Source organism: Periophthalmus magnuspinnatus, chromosome 12 (assembly GCF_009829125.3).
Source record: "Periophthalmus magnuspinnatus isolate fPerMag1 chromosome 12, fPerMag1.2.pri, whole genome shotgun sequence".
In the NCBI taxonomy this organism is placed as follows: domain Eukaryota; kingdom Metazoa; phylum Chordata; class Actinopteri; order Gobiiformes; family Gobiidae; genus Periophthalmus; species Periophthalmus magnuspinnatus.
This window is the reverse complement of record NC_047137.1, coordinates 4,753,130-4,771,558: the sequence shown is the minus strand read 5'-3', so window position 1 is coordinate 4,771,558 and position 18,429 is coordinate 4,753,130. Positions and strand designations below refer to the sequence as shown.

The 18,429-nt window shown below is 39.4% G+C and overlaps 2 protein-coding genes across 2 annotated transcripts in view; one reads left to right on the top strand and one right to left on the bottom strand.

Moving 5' to 3' along the window:
• si:dkey-112m2.1 (transmembrane protein 132C) overlaps positions 1-18,429 on the top strand; it is a 167,379-nt gene that overhangs the window by 81,171 nt on the left and 67,779 nt on the right. The window contains exon 4 of the mRNA XM_033976328.2: positions 400-543. Coding sequence (XP_033832219.1) covers positions 400-543 — 144 coding nt within the window. The remainder of the gene's footprint in view (positions 1-399; positions 544-18,429) is intronic.
• Positions 16,498-18,429, bottom strand: part of LOC117379502 (WD40 repeat-containing protein SMU1) — a 218,067-nt gene continuing 216,135 nt past the window's right edge. The window contains exon 3 of the mRNA XM_055225644.1: positions 16,498-16,517. The gene's annotated coding sequence lies outside the window, so the exon portion shown is untranslated. The remainder of the gene's footprint in view (positions 16,518-18,429) is intronic.

The following is an 18,429-nucleotide window of genomic DNA, read 5'->3' as shown; positions in this document are numbered from 1 at the left end:
TCAAATAATCATAATCAAGTTATTGTAATTGTGACAGCCATTTAAAAAGCAAAAGCCTTGGTGCAGTGAATTGGCACAGTCTATTTTATCCTAACTCATCTCCTCTTAATTCGCATTAAAACAATTAGTAAATGGGTTTCTTCATGCGCCTATCTAGAATATAACTACGAGTATCTATTCCAGTGCCTTCTCAGACTGATGTTTGAAGCTTTTGTTTCCTGACCTTTTGAGTGAAGCGGTTTAAAGCGCCTCCTAATTTGATTCGTTTTGCCAGGCTTTGTGCGCCAGAGAAGCAGCTGAAATTGCCCCTGACACAATGACACTAAATGTACGACCTCACCGAGTTTCTTCTAACCCAATGTCTTGCTTATGACCTTCTATTTTTTTTATTTCTTTTAGAGTGCGACTGAAGGATGGTGTGGCGTTTTTGGGAGCAAGAGCCAGTAACCCTGTTCTGTGGACAGTGAGCCAGGATGTCCGCAGCGAGGGCCACCGGATCGTAACCCTTCACTGTCGCAGGAAGGAGAACAGCTTCACTCAAAGGTACGGCCTCCTCTGCTCTAATATGAATCATGATATGAAAGAAATATGACGTCGAAACTGGACAAGTGGGCAGCCCAGCACTTGTTCATTTTTCGGACAGCTGTCAGAAAAGAGTGATGGCTTTGCGCGCTTGAATGAGGACATGAGTCAGCATGTGAGCGGCCATTTGTGAACATCAAGAGCCAGTCATGAAAACTCTGTGCCCTTTTGTCTTTACACATCACTCCCTTTTCTAAACTTGTTGTGATAGCTGTGGGGCATGGATTTATAGGGCAGTGTCTAGACGCCATAGCATATTTATATAAAACGGAAACCAATAATACGGTGTGCTCTCTTGACAGCCTCAAAACCACTATAGAGAACAGTGATAACAGTGATACAGTGTTGCAATTGACTATACACACAGCGCTGTGATTCCAATGGGTTTGCTATCGTTACATCCGCTCAATATGTTGTTGTTTTTTTTCTGTAGAATATGTTCCCTGGTGACTCTTGTAAATAAGCTAAATTTGTCTAGTTCTTTAAATATTATGGAACTCCAAAGTAGAGGACCGGTAAGGACGTGAGTGCTTTATTGGGTCAAAAAAAAAAGACGTTAAAAATATTGGGTGCTCCTCTTGGATGAAAATATTTACTTAAAGAAATTCTTGAGTCTGCTATATAGTTGTAATCTGTGACACCCATAGATCTTTGTTATAACCTGGGTATATTAATATTATTAATCGTCATAAACGTCATCACAATAAAGAGCCGTGCAGTTGTCTTTTGCACCAAAATAACTATGCCATCCTGTATCAACGATTAATAAACAAAAATCGGAGAATAAAGTAAATACAGAGCAGTAGGCATATATTGTGGCGTACAATGATGTCTTGACCACAGGAGGATAAAGATTACTCAAACATACATGACTTACGCTAAATACAGCTTTTGAGAGCGTAAAAGAGAAGGGGAAACAACTATAACCTGAGTAAAAGCTGTAAAAAGTCGATTTGTGCATAATTGGTCCACTTTAAAGAGATTCTATACAAAGTACTTGCAGACTGAAGATTTCATTGAGATTTCATATACTTGTACATAATAGATCAATTGGAGCTAGTGAATTATAATTTGATGATGGACTTTACAGACATAAATTTGAACCTAAAATGTGCTAGATCAGGAGGTAATATGTGCTAAATTGACCCTTTATTGACCTTCGATTCTATCCTTGGCTCAATTTTACATTTTCTGGTGTCTAATAAATACAACTAATCCACCCAACCATAACCAATACCTGCAAATTAAAACCTAACAAAGAGTGCTGTGGTAAAAAACATTAAACATTTTACAAGTATTGTCCAAAGTATGAAAATGACGCGCGTCTCTAGTCATGCTGTACCTGATTTTTACAGTCTTAAAAACATGAAAAACAGAACTAGTCCATTTAAGGGGTTTGTAATCATTACCCTATGCGTTCCAAACATCCTGATTATTCCTCCATGATGAGATTATAAGCACTTTCACAGCTTTCAGAGACAAGTGTGGAGTTTTGCTGTGACAATAAACTCAACTAGCCTGCTACTGTGCACTTTTTTGATTATGGGGCAATAAAACCCACTTTACTTGGATGCAGACAGTGCACAGCAAACATATTTTGACCTTAAGATCTGCTAATACAATATTTCTGTACTGGGGCAAGTGACATTTTGCTCACATACATAGGAAAAAAATGGTACAGGGACGTGGAGGCGGATGCTGTAGGTGGGCGTGTAGCAGGGCATTTGGAATTCGCCTCGGCACCTAAACTGCTCTAAACGAAGACAAAGTAGGTGCACACAGGAAGCGACACAGTCTGGCTTGGCTGTTATTTCCTCCCTGGTGTCAAGGTGGTGACAGTGATGAAGAGCCCTATCATTTACATGCATCTCCTCTGTATCGTGGGCCAGGAGAGGGGACACTGAATTATACAGGATTGTCCACTACAAGGTCAAAAACATTCAACTGTATCAAGGCCCGCAGTCCTCAAAACAAAAGTCCTCCTTCAAGTATGGAGATGGTCGTGTGATATCATTTTTGGAGTAGCAGAGTGGTTAGCATTCCTGCGTCGCAGCAACTATGCAGGTCAATATGAGCCGCCACACTGTTAGTGATAGTGAGTTTTCTTTGTTTGCGTGTGTGCCTGGATACTCAAAAACCATCACAAGCTAATCCTTCATCTGAATTAAATGTGTCGGCCCTGATGTTACCCTCTGCAGGCCCATAGTTGCTGGGTTAAGCTCTACGCGTCAACAAAGGATGGCATTAAATTAAAATTGGAAATGTTAAATTGGATATTGAATGAACAAACTTTAATCAGTTTTTTTTGTTTGCTAAGCATGCATTTAACTAGGGTCATCCTTCCCCTTTTTCAAAATAAATATACCCAGGAAAAAAATAAAGAAAAGAAAATATTTTGATTGTAATGAAAAACAATAATTTTCATGTCACGAATCGCAGCCCTACAAAGAGTGACTTTTGTTGCTTCTTTTCATCAAAACCTTCACACAACACAAACATTTGAACTGGTGACACAGACTGCTTGAATGGCTCTTAATAGTATTTGTTTTTTTAGTTTCAAACAGGCACAGCTTGGTTTCTTTTAGGATTTCTACTTCTCTAAATGGATTCTGAAACACTTTCATGCTGAATTTGTTCATGCAAGCTGTTAGGGAGTTAGAGCAGCACATTTTGTCTGTTTCTTGTAAAAAAAAAAAAACAAATCAAATTGGTCAAATCTCAGAAGATATTTCCTGGGCTCAAACTGCCTAAAACAACTTGGTTATGTTTACACTAGATTTGGGAATTTAAATTCATGACCGTTGTGAATGAAGTTTTTTGTAAGTTTGTATCTCCTTCCTTTGCACCAGACTTGAATTCTAATGTGACCCCGACTGTGTGTCCCATCAGTCAAATTAGGTGTCCAAAAGTTTATCATCTAGAACATGAATGGACCAAATTAAACTTTAGATTACATGCAGGTATGGTATTGCAGGCTCCATACCTTGCAACAGCATACAGGCCTTACTGTCAGTTGAATTGCCATATACTGCCTATTAAAAGTTTATGACAGTAAGCAGGATGCCTCTGCCTATTTGAACGACAGGAGAAACTGCAGTGTAAGCTGGATGTGGCAGACACAGCGACAGGCGCAGTATCTTAACCATGGTACCAGAAGTCAAGTTTCAACCCAGGACAGAGTGCCTCACAGCTAAAACAAATTATTCAGCATGTATCAATAACAAAGTCTTCTGCATAATATCTCAGCTCAAGTGTGCGCTCTAAGACACTTGTCAAGAAGACACTTTGCCAACATTGCTGCGTCTTAGGTGAGCTGCCTGCTGAGCTACAGGCTAGAGATTACGTGTTTAAAGTACCTGGAGCCCTGAAATATTGAACAACTTGGGTATGTTTTATTTAAAGTTGTGTGCTGTACTGAGGTGATAGGCACAAAAGTTAATGTACTGTCACGTTTGTCTCAAGCGGAACTAAATAACGGGGAAGGGCATCTGACATAAAACCATCTGCTTATTTCCGTGGAGATGGTTCACTGCTTGACATATATTTAGCATATTTCTATTACAGGTATTTTTATTGTTACAAAAAATAAAAAATAAAACACAGAAAAATATTCAAACATTACTGGATGTTCTGTCCAAAGATCTAACCACTAACTTGGCCTGGATCTACTTGTTGTATACTGTATAACTTTCAAAGCTGACACAATACAACTGCAAAAGACTTAAAATAATGTTCAGACTTAACAGAGCAATCTAATCTTAAGAACTTTTTTTTACTATGCATCAACTGTATCGTCTTTTCAAACCAAACGTAACCTTAAACAATATTAAAAACGGATCGCGCACTCTTGTCTTGTGTCTCATGAATTCCACAGTACGGCACACCAGACCCCTGCGAATGTCAACCCCTCCGCTTCATTTCAGTAAATAACAGCGGCGTTCTCTGACATTGACAAACAGCGGTACGAACAAATAAACAGTCGTACAAATGCAACCCTCCTGGCGTCTTTTCACCTTCAAAGGCCTGGGATCACCAGACGACGCTGCGCCTTTCAATTTGGCTGCTTTCGAGTGAGGCCCCCCACCAAGTGAGCGAGTGGGAGTCGGGGCTTACTTTGCAAGAGTGACAAGACAACCTTACAAACACCTACATTGTGATGCAAGCATAAACCTCAGTTATCTCACGACACCATGTCTGAATGACTGAATGACTGTGACCAATTTGAGCCTGCAATGGAATACTCAGTGCATTTCATTGCTTGTTGTGGCTGTTAAGATGAGATCATAAGACAGTGAAAAATAAAATTGCAGTCGTTTTGGACAATTTATTTTATTGAGAGTATCGTTTTATTTTATTGTATTTATTTGGCTATCTAAATAGGCTATTTAAGGCTATCTGATTTTAGTGTGTTTGCCTTTTTTGTAGTTGCATTTCTGATAGAATGCCATATCTGTTCTTGATTAATCAATGCCATTTTACACAAATCATTTCTTTTCTTCCAGAATTTGAAATCTGCTCCAAACCACTTACTTTTACTGACAGGATTGGCTGTAAACCTCTTGATTTAAAAAACAAAACAAAAAAAACAGCCATTTCATTGATTCTAGATTCACGAGCTCTCAATCAACATGATCTTCGCAATCCCCCCTTTAGTTCACAAATATTTTTTTCAACTAAAGCTCCATCGACCAATTAATCAACTAAAGGACTACAGGACTACAATATTGCCCACCCTTGATTTATTGATAGCTATAATGAAAGTCTTGCAATAAAGTTATTGTACTGTCTTTTTGAGTTCTGCATATGATGAAAGTCAAAGCTTGTTTCACTGGAAATGGGTTAAAAAATCCAATTGTTTTTTCCAACATGTTTTAAGCATTAGAGAATGGAGGCGTTCTGCGTTCGTCCCAGCCATCTGCGAAGGAGGTGACACGGCTCTCCTGAGGACCTTTGAGCGGAAATAACAAGAAGACGCAGTCAATAGAGGCCATTGGAAATCCCAGGCTTGCTTTAGACTGAATTCATTTGCATTATTCTCATCTGTGTCAAAGAAGACTCTGTTCTCTTATAAATTGTCCATAAAGATAGTAGTTGGATAAGACTGCAAGGTAAGTTTATTTGTATAGCACAAATCGCACACAAAGTAATTCAAGGTGCTTTACAGAATACGAAAGACATTAAGATCACACAAATCAAAACATAAATAATCACAAATAATAATCATAAAATTAACATTAAAGCAGAAGAGTGCAGAATAAAAAGCTTTCAGTCATATGCACATCTAAACAGAACCGTTTTGAGCCTGGATTTAAACATTGTCAAACTGCATTTACTAAACACTGATGTATCACCAAATGGAAAATTCTCAATGAAAAGTGCAAGTTCACATCTGCTTCACTTATATATATTTCTTTTTTTCCCTATGACTCTTTTCAGTCTTCTGCTTTCCAAAGTTGAGACTTTGCCTGAAAATAAAATTGATGATAATCTTTAAAAAAAAATCATCATAACATAACCATGTATAATTGTTTAAATTCAAGTCGTAGTTTGTAGTGCAAGTACATAGTAAGCTTCTTTTAACTAGCAGCTAAAAAAACGTGATGCTACTTCAACATCGTATTATCGGGGAAATGTGAGGAAAGACGTGATTTATACTTCCACAACATTTTGATGTTGATTATTTCAAAGTCCGCTCTGGCCCTGTACTAACCTCCTCTGGTTTTCTCTGAGAGTTACAAACACACACAGAGTACATCACTTTTAAGGGTGTGGTCACACTGGCCTAATCGAACCAGGCCCAAGTACAGATAGTGCCTAAAGTGCGGTACATATGTCCAGTGTGAGTGGGACTTTGGTAGAGACATGGCTGCTCATGCACGTGCACATGTGCACACACACGATTTATGTCTTCTGCGCGGTGATGATGGAGGATAAAAGGAAAAAGTGAATGAACTCTGCTCCAAAACTTAGCCGAACCTGCGCGCACCTTCCGTAAGGACTAACAGAGACAGAAGTTTTGAAGCCTTGTCTCCTGTTGTCCTCGCTCCTCTACACTGTTGTTTAATTTATAAACCCATGGAGGAGCTTATCACAGCAGGACTCATGACAACTCATATTAAACACAGTGTGGTGGAGCGAGGACAACAGGGGACGAGGCTTCAAAACATTCAAAACGATATGAGCAGATTTGCTATAAGTTCATTCACTTTTTCCTCTTATCCTCTATCCTCTCCATGCACAAGACTCCAAGGCTCCTAAAACATAATTCGCATGAGCAACTGGTGCTGTGCTTTGGCCCGCCTCCTCCACCCGGGCCAAAATATCACGCACTTACACCTGACAAACGTACCATGCTGTAGGGGTTAACCGTGCTTGTGGATGGTTCGATTGGACTAGAATGAGTGCACCTTTACATTTTATCTCTGTGTGCTAATGCTAAAGCTAATATTTGTGAATATCAGTCATTTGCACACACTTGGAGTACTATAGACTACAATAGAATGCATTATTCCTCGGACTCAAGGACAGGATTATCAGTTCCTATGTCCCTGCATGAGAGCTTGCGAAAATAACTTTATGCTAGCCAGACGAGCCTCCTTCACACACACACACACACTGAAAGTTACATACTGTGTCTTTATGTTACGTTGAGGGTCTTCATGTTCAGTGGGCTTTGTTTGGCTCAGTGTTTTGTATCTAATGCTGTTCACAACATTAGAACTGAGCTGAACAACCTCAATGAACGATGAAAACCAGGCACTGTACTTTGTTTTAATCATTTAATTAACAATAAGTCATATTTTGAAGGACAAAACGGTGACCACTTGTTACGCTATGCACACACATACACACACACAGCCACACATTGATACACACTAAACTGTAAACATGGACTCCTTAGGGCTCTCCTATCATTTCTGAAGGGCCCGTAGCTGCGCTATTCACTTTTTCCTAACTACGCTTTGTGCCAATTTTAAGACTTTTTGAGCTTTGATATGCTTTTTTAAGAGTGATATACTTGGTATAAAGGAATACAAAAATATTATTATTATTATTATTAATATTTTTTTTCTTAAATTTTTTTATACTCAAACGATAAAACAAATTTTATGCTTTTTTAAATTAACATTTGAAGGGGGTGCTATAGAGCCATCTTAAAAGACAGAGCCCTAATTTGCATGTCATTATGCCGAGCTCAGAAATGTGCATGTACGCTTCATTGGGTCCATTCAAATCCAATAATGTTTGTGAAACATAGATTTTTAAAACATTTTTTATTTTTCCAAAAATTGGCATTTTGTTGTCCAAGTCTAAACTGAGTCTAAACTGGGTCTAAACTGAGTCTAAACTGAGTCTAAACTGAGTCTAAACTGGGTCTAAACTGGGTCTAAACTGGGTCTAAACTGGGTCTAAACTGGGTCTAAACTGGGTCTAAACTGAGTCTAAACTGAGTCTAAACTGAGTCTAAACTGAGTCTAAACTGAGTCTAAACTGAGTCTAAACTGGGTCTAAACTGGGTCTAAACTGGGTCTAAACTGAGTCTAAACTGAGTCTAAACTGAGTCTAAACTGAGTCTAAACTGAGTCTAAACTGAGTCTAAACTGAGTCTAAACTGGGTCTTTCCAGGTCAGTGGCCGTGTATAGTGGGTTGGGCTTAATCATCGTAACCATGTTACCATGTGACATAGTTCTTTTAAGTCAAAAGTGTGGCTTGTCTGGGGCTTATCTGTCTCTCTCACATTAAGTTCTTTTTTATGAGAATCCTGTGAGTTTCTCCTTCACAGGTTCCAAGTTCTCTTTACTTCCTGGCCCTGTCCTCCCCAAAAAGCCATTGACTTTTGTCTGTTCCATTTGAGTGTTCCGTTGGTTATCGGGGCCATCCTCCTTTTCTTAAATCTCTCCTCGTCTCCCTCAACGCTCACAATCTGCGTTCTGTTTTGACGCTGCTCTGCCCTCATAATATATTCCAGGATATATTTGTGTTGGCTTTCTTGCCCTACAGCCATTTTGAGGACATTATTTTGTAATTTGGGGTTCTTCTCTCTCTCGTCTTCCAGCTGTTTCTGCAGACCGGTTTGCTCCTGTAGCGGCCCCTGTAGAGATGTACCCAGGCACTGCAGCACTTCTTCTTTCTTTTTGAGCAGATCCTGTTTCAGTTTTGCTTGTTTTTCCAGCTCAATCCTGATCTTCTGGATTTCACGTTTAATGTTGGTGTTTTCAGATTTTTCTTCCTATCTCCCTTTCCTCAGCACCTCATTCTGATGGCACTCCTCATTCAAAAGTGCCACCTTATAATCAAAGCACTCTTTCAAATGAGGGATATCTTTGTCTTTGCTTTCTCGCTCTGTTGCCATTTTGAGAATCTGATTTTGAAGTTGGGCATTCTTCTCTCTTTCGTCTTCGAGCTGTTCCTGCAGACTGGTTTGCGCATGTATTGCCCCCTGTATGGATGCACCCAGGCACTGCAGCGCTTCTTCTTTCTTTGTGAGCAGTTCAGACAGATACTCTTTGACTCTTGTCTGCTCAATCCTTATCTTTTGAAGTTCACATTTAAGTTCAGTGTTTTCAGATTTTTCTTCCTGTAATTCCTCTTGCGGGAGTTTCCTGTCTCCTTGATGCTCCACGACCAGTTTGACTAGACTTTTCTCAGTCTTGTCATCATTCAGCAGTTTCCCCATCTCCTTCATCGCTTCAATATCTCTCATCAGTTTCTCATTGGCCTGAGTTTTGGACCTGAGGCTCTCTTCAAGATATGCAATTCTTCCATTGGTCTCAGAACGTTCTGCATTGTACTTTAAAATGACCTCGTCTTTCCTCTTTAATTTCTCTCTCAAACTGAGGACAGTTTCAGTCTTGAGCTGCACTTCCTGTAGAAGCAGATTTTTACAACCTTTTTCTTGTTCCAGACTTTGCCGTGCACTTTCTCAGCGTATTTTTTTGCATTGATGACTTGATCAAATTTACTTCTGCTAATCATGCCTGATAACTTTAGCTTTGAGTCATGGAATTCTTTGTCTTTGATCTGACAACTTTGCTCGAGAAGCTCATTTTTGAAGTTGGCCGCCCTAAGCTGTACTTTCAGAAATTCTGTCTGCTCATACAGTTCATTTAGATGGCGCCACCTAGATTTTTTCCCTCTAAAACATGAAAACATTTTTGCTGCTTTTTGTTCAGACTTATAAATGAAATAAATTCACTTGTAAATGCTCAGTGGCGTCTGCTCTGGTTTGTGTCTCTCTGGTTGTTTGTCTCGAGTTTATCTGAGATCTCTGAGTACAGTTTTAGTTAGTGCGGATATTCACTCTACAGACAAAACTACTTTATTACAAAGCCTAGCCACCACAATTATGGCAACTGAACGCCACTGCAAAGCACTTCACAAAGCCAAGATTCAACATATTTGACTTCTCAAATGTGATTGGTCAGATTCTGATTCTAGAATGTGATGTCATACTCCCAGGTGGCTGCCTGTATGTCTATGGCTGAATGTTCAGCAGTTATCATGGTGACACAATGCACACATTACTAAATCTGTGCATACTAAAAATGTTCTGCAAACTACAGAAAATTGTCAAAGCAAAGATGTATAATTGTTTAAATTCAAGTTGTAGTGCAAATAAATAGTAAGCTCCTTTTTAGCTAAAAGCAGTTAAAGAACGTGATTTTACTTCAGTATTGTAATAAGAAGAATTGGCCGTCAGGGGTAATCCAATTTTATCAATGAGATCAAACTAATTAACTAGTGTTGTTACTTTAAATTCATAACTGATGCGGGGAAAAATGTGGGTGTGATTTGCACTTTCACAATATTTTGTTTGACGATTTCGAAGTCCGCTCTGGCCCTGTGCTAATCTCTTCTTCTTTTCTGAGAGTTACAAAACACACAAAGAGCACAAGCAAGCATAGTCCCTAAGGCACAGTACGTTTGTCCAGTGTGAGTAGGACTTTGGCCCAGTGGACCAAAGCACGGCACGGTTGCACAAGCATGCGCACATGCACGTGCACAATTTACATTTACAAGACCTGTCTTGTGTGCAAAGAGGATAAGAGGAAAAAGTGAATGAACTCTGCTCCAAAACTCACCGTGCTCACCTTCAGTAAAAACTGTGACAGAGATAGAAGTTTTGAAACCTCGTCTCCGGTTGTCGTTATTACTCCACACAGTTGTTTAATCCATAAACTTATGGAGGATCACAGCAGAACTCATATGTTTCACTATTTAAGTGATATTTCATGCTGCTGGAAGTCATCATCACACAAGATTGTTTTGAATTTAAAATTCCATTAATCAATTTCATCAACTTCTTTTTTTTTGGCTCAGCCCTAGCTTACATAATTGTGCACTTGCAGACCTTTTCAGTGAGACAAGTTTTCCTGATAATAAAAGCTATACGTGGAAGCTATGTTCAAAATGACACTTTTTTTTTCACCAATAATGCTAGTTTTAGAAATGACAAATCCAAAATACAGCAAATAATTTACCAAATCTTAACTGTAATGATTTATGAATTTGGATTTAAGGAGAATAAGTAACATCCTTTATTATCCTTTTTCTTTTATTAGATGTTTTCATCATACCAAAAAAGGCATGAATCCTTACTGTGAGCGGGCTTGCATCTCCACAAACCTGCCTCAAATGTAGCCATGGAAATTTGATTGCTTTGGGTAAAATCTTCCACTGTATGGCAAAAAACCTATGTCTAGAGATGCATTCAAATTGTGCTGTTCTGTCATGTCTCAGTTAACCAGAACTTAATTATGAATGATCCATCATTGGCTTGTTCTGTTGCATCCAGTCTCAATGAGGTTATTCCAGCCCCCTCGTGTGCGAACAGATCACTCGCTGTGCCATATATGGACACTGTGCTGATTTCCTGATCTCATTATGCATGTCTGAGTGGCCCTGAAACACTGTGTACATTTTAACCCAATTTGATTGATTGTTCTCATGATATGGTAATAATAGCCTGCGGCCTGGTGCAGCACAGTCTCCTCCCTTTCTCATCACTTACTCGCCCGGTGACAGGTTTGCTCACTCCCTCACATGAAACAGGCCTGTTATTATGTGGCCTCTTATAGAAATCCTGCTATTAGAGCCAAGGGGACATTTGTCATTCACACGTGCATTTGTTAATATGGTCCATGGTTCGGTCTGAATGTAATAATAGTTTTCTGTGCCTTATTTGGAAACGTGTAAAATGAGCTCAGCTGTTTTTAGTTCATTGGTTGATTACAACATGAAATCATAATGTGCGTGGGTTGAGGCCAAGATATTTGAGACTTTAAAGCCTTTAAAAATGTTGAGTAGACATTCTTCAAAAATAAAAATGCATGAATGAAAATCAACTGGTTTTATATGGTGAAAAGCCACTATAAAGAGACAGGGCAGCTTTTTGCAGTGTTGAACAGGAAGTCACTGGACCCATTTTTGTCACTAAGCCATTTTATATCAATATTGTTATTTACGATGAACAAAATGACACAGAAAGTAGACCTTCCCATGCCCAAACATTGACTAGAATGTAAAGCTATTGTGTGCAACTCACTGGCTTGCTTAAGTGTGGTTAGCTTGTTGATTTAATAGGTTCTTTGCTTACAGATTGGTTAAGTAACTGCACCTCATAATCACATAAGCACACATTGTTTAGGGTTTAAGTGTCTCTGAAGCCGGCGTACTCAAAGCCACGGAGTAGTTAGTCCTGGTAATTGACAAAACAATGATGAGTGAAGATTGAACGAGAACGCCGCTCAATAGCCAGTCCTCCGCTGTCCGCAAGAGGGGTCAGAGGGCCATGTGCTGTTCCCGCTCATCGCACCGGCTTAACTCACGCGGGCAATGAACACATACAATCAATGCACAGACCAAGCAGAGCGGCTGGGAGCGCATTTACAACCAAGGCTAAATCAAAGGTCCCTTCAGCCGCCATCCGATTCCAATGGGAGCAGGCGCCACACATCAGCAAGATGCATGATTGTTAATGGCTCACCGGTTCATTGTTTGTGTGCGTGTGTGTGTGTTTGCGTGTGCGGACGGGGGGAGAGAGCAGACACCTTTATGTGCGTTTGACTGAATGGGAGATTAAAGAGAGGGCTGCCATTAGTCCTGGCCTTGAAAACTGTGGCACTTGATTAGTTTTCGTGTTGTAATGTGTTTAATTAGCAGAGGTTCAGAACAGGGTGCAGCAGCTGACAAATTGGACAGATTTAACCCTCTGATGTGAGTTTGAGATGTGTGGCGCTTCTGCAGAACTGCTTCAGTTTAAGTGGCTAAACCCAGTTTTGGCCAAGTGTGGTTGAGGAAAATTTAGTTTTGCTACAGACAGTACAGAAATATTGTAAAAGCATCTGGTAGAAATGAGACCACTGCTTGCCATCTGCATCCATTTATAAAGCTCTATATCTCTCAAAATCCAGGAAGTGTGCTGTTAGCATGCTAATATTTGTTAGCATTACCGTGATGGCAAAACTCCGCTTTGGCCTCTGAAAACTGAGAAAGGTACTTGTAAACGCATCACTGAATGCTTAGGTTGCTGAATACTTTAGCAAATCATTTAAAATAAACTTTTTTTTTTTTAATTTTTTTTTTTTTTAAATCAGGTACAGCACTTTAATGCAGCAAATGACATTCTTCATGCTGTATGAAATAATTTCATAAGCATTTCATCATAGGGATCGGAATGAATATGAGGCCTGTAGAGTCCACAGGCATGTATTTACCATAGAGAAAATCTACCCAAAATATGCTCAAATTGGTGCATTTTTCCATTCTGTTGTTTCCTTGTCCTACAGTACAGTTTTGTGTTGACAGAGATGCAGACACAATTATCCTCCTAGGTGGTCCCATTAGTGACTTTTTGAATCGCTGTTCCCCTCAATTGACCGATCAAAGCTAAAGGTAGCCTTGTATTAGCTGTGAAAGATATTTGAATACGTACCGTAATCTTTTGAAGCAATCATCTAGACATCTTATTTTGCCTGGCGTTTCCATGCAGGCCGTACTAATTCATCAGTCAAATGCTCTTTCTTTTTTTATTAAAGATTTGAACAGCAGCTTGAGGCAGGCTACTACACAATCATTAGATGGATCCACAATATTGATCGTATATAATTTAATTTGCATGAGTGGCATATGAATCTCTGCGTGTTTCTGCTCTGCCTATCCTTCTATCCGACCATGAAATTGCAATAAAGAAACCAACCACTCGAATGTCAAGTCGTACTTATTCTGTCAAACCTGTCACCATTAATGGAAATCAAATATCCACTAATGCCATAATGAATTGAATTAATTGAATCACTAGAGAATGATTAATAGCATATCTCACCACTGGCCTCTTCTTCCTTCTACAAATTTCATTCTCTGAGCATTAAAGACATGCATGAGATATTTACAGATGCCTCGCCCATCCCCTTGACCTGCATGTTAGCACTGATGTGGCGTGTGTGAAGTCAGCCATCTTTGATTAGGCCTTCTGGGACAAAGAAGCTGGCCTTGGCTCAGCAGTCCACCCAGGTGGAACGCAGTCGGGGACACTGAAGCATAAAATGAGCTCAAAAACAGCACGAGGTTAAGTTGAGTCATTATGCTGTGCTGAAATGATTACAAGTGATCATAGTAGCTGCTTGTTCATTGTACAAAAGGGAATTATTTCAGTATCACAGTGGGTTCTTTATCAGTTGACTTGCAATTACATTGGTCAAAAAGAAAAAAAATAATTTAGTACACAGTATGCGGTATAGCACACAGGCCCATAATAATACATGTAAATCAGGGTTGTACCCGAAAAAGAGCAACACTAATCAACAGCTTTGCAGGAGTGGCATACATGCACATGCACAAGAGGAGTGCTTCTTGTGCTTTTTCATTCCCTGTAGAAACAATTCTGGCTTGCTTTACCACTACCACATTTGGTGATGCATGTTTAAAATGCCAATTAATAAGCTTCGACTTGAGTTGATATGGTCTAAATGAAGCCTTCTCTTGTGTTACTCCAGAGCTCTGCAGATCTCCGATCAGACTTTTATCAGGAGCAGAGCTGTGGCTGTTGGGAGCTGGAGATTGGCCATGAAGCTGCTGGTGTTTGATAAGGCGGTCCTATTGGCCTTGGGACCCTGAGCTCAGAACCTCTGATCCACTTCATCTTCTAATAAATCATACTCTGAATCTATGGCCTCTGTTAATGCCACCACGGAGCTCTTTGAGGTGTATTTTCTTTTTACAGTCTGCCGTGAGAACTTGTCAAAGGATTTCTGGCACACAGGCCTTTCCTGAAGAATAAACAAACCAGATAAACCCAGGAAAAATTACTTGAACAGAAACATGTCTAATTTCAACCTTTTTTACACGGCATTTGTGAATTTAAAACTACTGCAACTAAGTACATGGATTCATGCTTGTTTTCCCTTTGGCTTATTTGGCTGAAGGCATGTGGCATGTGGTTTTTCACTTTCAAAAGAAGTTAGTTTGAAATTTAAATAGTGTTACTGTAGGAATATTTCTTGGAATTTGATTTTCTTATACTGAACAACAGAAATTAATCTTGAATTTTAAGGACTTGTTGGTCACTACTTCATTTTCAAAACCTGATATTGAGACCTTAGCCACCTTGCGCCTCACCTGTCTAACATCAACACCTGCCTTTTCTTTGAATAACAGAGTTTGATAATGCATTTGTTTCCCCTGCAACTGATCACATGATGGTGATTCTATACCAGTGTCAGATAAATTGCCTCAGCTTGTTAGTTTCCAATCCTTATCAGATATTATCTTTTGCAAACAAGTGTGTGTACTGTTTTTGGTTGTATTTGTGGGTGTTGGACAAATAGTGAAAATAAGAATGAGAAACCTCTCCTCTGTCACACACCCCCTGCTGCAGTGGGGTGTGTGTGTAGGGGAGGTGGGGTGTATCTTTACTTGACAGATTAATGAGCCTGGGGAGCCCACATCAGGGCCCAGGTTACCCCAGGTCATGTCAAGGTCACAAGTCTTATTAACCCTGCCCAGCTACACCAGTTTAATAAAGTGAGCCGGCCAAAAGTCCATTCATTTGTTTACACCAGCGTGGCCAAGGTCCAGTCATTGCTAGAGGTCTGTTTTTGAAATTCATGATACTTCAGAGAAGGTGTTATAGAGATAGTTTTATGGTGTGCATTTGGGAAATTGCACAATTTGAAACTGGCTAGTTTCTAACTGTGTAACATCAAAGTTTTATTAAAAAAAAATGCAATTATTTCTGTTTGGACTTTGAATTAAAAAGTGCAATTCAACTGGAGGATTGTCAAATTGTGTCACCGGTGTCTTTCCAATTGTTTATTTGGTGACTTATACCTATCAAAATTTTATTTGACAAAGCCATGATAAAATGTTTGCCAATAGTTAAATGAACTATAAAAAAAAAACTATAAAAAATCATTAACATCACATGTTCATATACAGCTGTTATTGATAACTATCACAATGCTGATTTATTCTTAATTACAAAATAATCTGAAAGCAGAATAAGCCTCACATGAGTTTCTCATTTGGGTTGCCTCTTTCAATGATGAAATCCAGTTGGCTTAAACCTAAACGGCCCCTGCCTGATCTGAATCCTTACTGCCGTAACCCCAGCAACCGCAGCCAATCATTCGTCTGTGCTAGTGCAGATTCTGCAGCTCAGTGAGTTAATTTTGGAGGCCCATATACTGAGGATGAGACCACTTTGTTTGTATTCTCTATCTGCAGGTTAAAGAACCCAGGTTCACTTGTGACTGTAGTACCTTTACTGTATAACCACAGGCTACATACAGTTGTGTTAACCCACTGTTCAGGACAGTTATGTGACCTGAGGAAAGCTGAAGTCTTTGCATTCCAAACAATAAATTAAAAAAAAAAAACTGATGCACCCATATACCACTACTCAAGTGCTTATGCTACTAAATGTGTATCTTGTAGACTGTATTATTAATCATAATCAACAGCAATAATGCTTTCTTTACTCTTTCTTGAATGTGTAACAATACATTTAATGAGCCCTTAAGAAAACATGCTGTGGTTTATGGCCGCTGTAGAGTCTCCGGTGACTGTGCTGCCAATCAACAGTAATGAAGTCCAGGCTCCAGAGCACTTCTTTCAGTGCATCTGCACCGCAGCACAGGCCTTATTCTATAGTCATGGATCTGCGGATGATTTACTAACAGTTGGTATTGTCTTGTCAACTTTATTTACATTTTTTGGATAGACTACAAAATGTCAAATATGGTATTTTAGTTGGTTGTGTTTTATGATCTTTCAGTGTTACGACTTACGAGATGTCTTAGTTGTCTTGTTGTTTATTTGTAGGGACCATTTACACATTCATTGATTGTACAAAAGAAAAGATAATTTTTACCAGATTTAGCTACTGCCACTTTCCATTTACAGTCTCAGGGCAGGTGAACACACATTAAAAATACACATTTCATTACAATGCTGTTCCACTGTCTGATGGTTTGAACAAGAAAGGTTTGTTCAGACCAAAGTACATTTTTTCAATGGAAGTGGAGCTATGTTATTAATAATTTTTAATACATTTCTTAGATTTTGCTTGATTTTGCATGGAGAGCGAAATCAAGCATCTCCAATTTGATTTGGATGAGACCATGGTTTCATTTGATGTGACCTCTCTTTTCACTTGTATCCCCACATCAGGATCAGGATCACAATCGGAAGACTTTTATTGCCATCGTCTGTGAACACCACGGTTCACAAACTAGGGACTTACTGCGGTGATAAAGTGCAACATAAAAACACACTGAATAAATACAAATACAAATAAGGGCATGCACAAGTTGAAAAAGATATGCTTAAAAGTAGCAGTGGAGGCAGCAAAGAGAAGGCTACTAAGGATACTACGGGATACTAAGCTAAAAGAGAACAAGGCTAACACCGGACCAAACCTGCAAACTGCTGGAAATGTGTCTAAAACCACATATTTCCAGTTTAGAGGGAAATTCTACAGGCAAATCCACAGCTGTGCCATGGGCTCACTGGTTTCTCCTATTATGGCTAATTGTAACGTATACAATTTGAACAGGATGCTTTGGCCTCATTTCTAGGCACTCTACGCACACATTGCTATCGATATGTGGATGAATCAAAATTCTAGATCTGGAACCCTTTACTACACATATTAATGCAGTGGATCCAAACATCAGGTTCACACGGGAAGAGGCCAAGGAGAACAAACTGAACTTCTTAGATTGTGCAGTAACAATAGGAGAGGACCGGCGACTCCAGGTAGAAGTCTTCAGGAAGCCCACACACACTGACCAATACCTGCTGTTTGGTTCACACCATCCACTGCAGCACAAGCTCGGAGTTATCCTCACACTACAACACAGAGATCAAGTGGTGCCCACAAACATGGAGGGAAAAGTGAAGGAGGAACAACACATTGAGAAAGCCCTCTCTGCTTGTGGATATCCAGTATGGGGCTTCAATAGATCTAAGAGAGCTAAAAAACAGGACAACAATAATCTGAACCTAGAAGGAAAGGTGTTACTATTCCTTACACAGCGGGTGTGTCTGAAAAACTTTAGAGAATTTTCAAACAATATGAGATTCCTGTCTTTTTCAAACCCACAAACACTCTAAGACGAAAACTGGTCCATCCTTCGGACAAAACCCCAAGCCATAAACAAAGCAATGCAGTCTACTCCATTCAGTGTAGTGAAGAGTGCAGTGAACATTACATTAGAGAAACTAAACCTCTACTCCGTAAGAGTATGTATCAACACTGGCGTGAGAGTTCCTCCGGACTGTAGTCTGCCGTCCATCTCAAAGCCACTAAACACTACTTTGAACACAGTGAAGTTCAGATCTTAGCC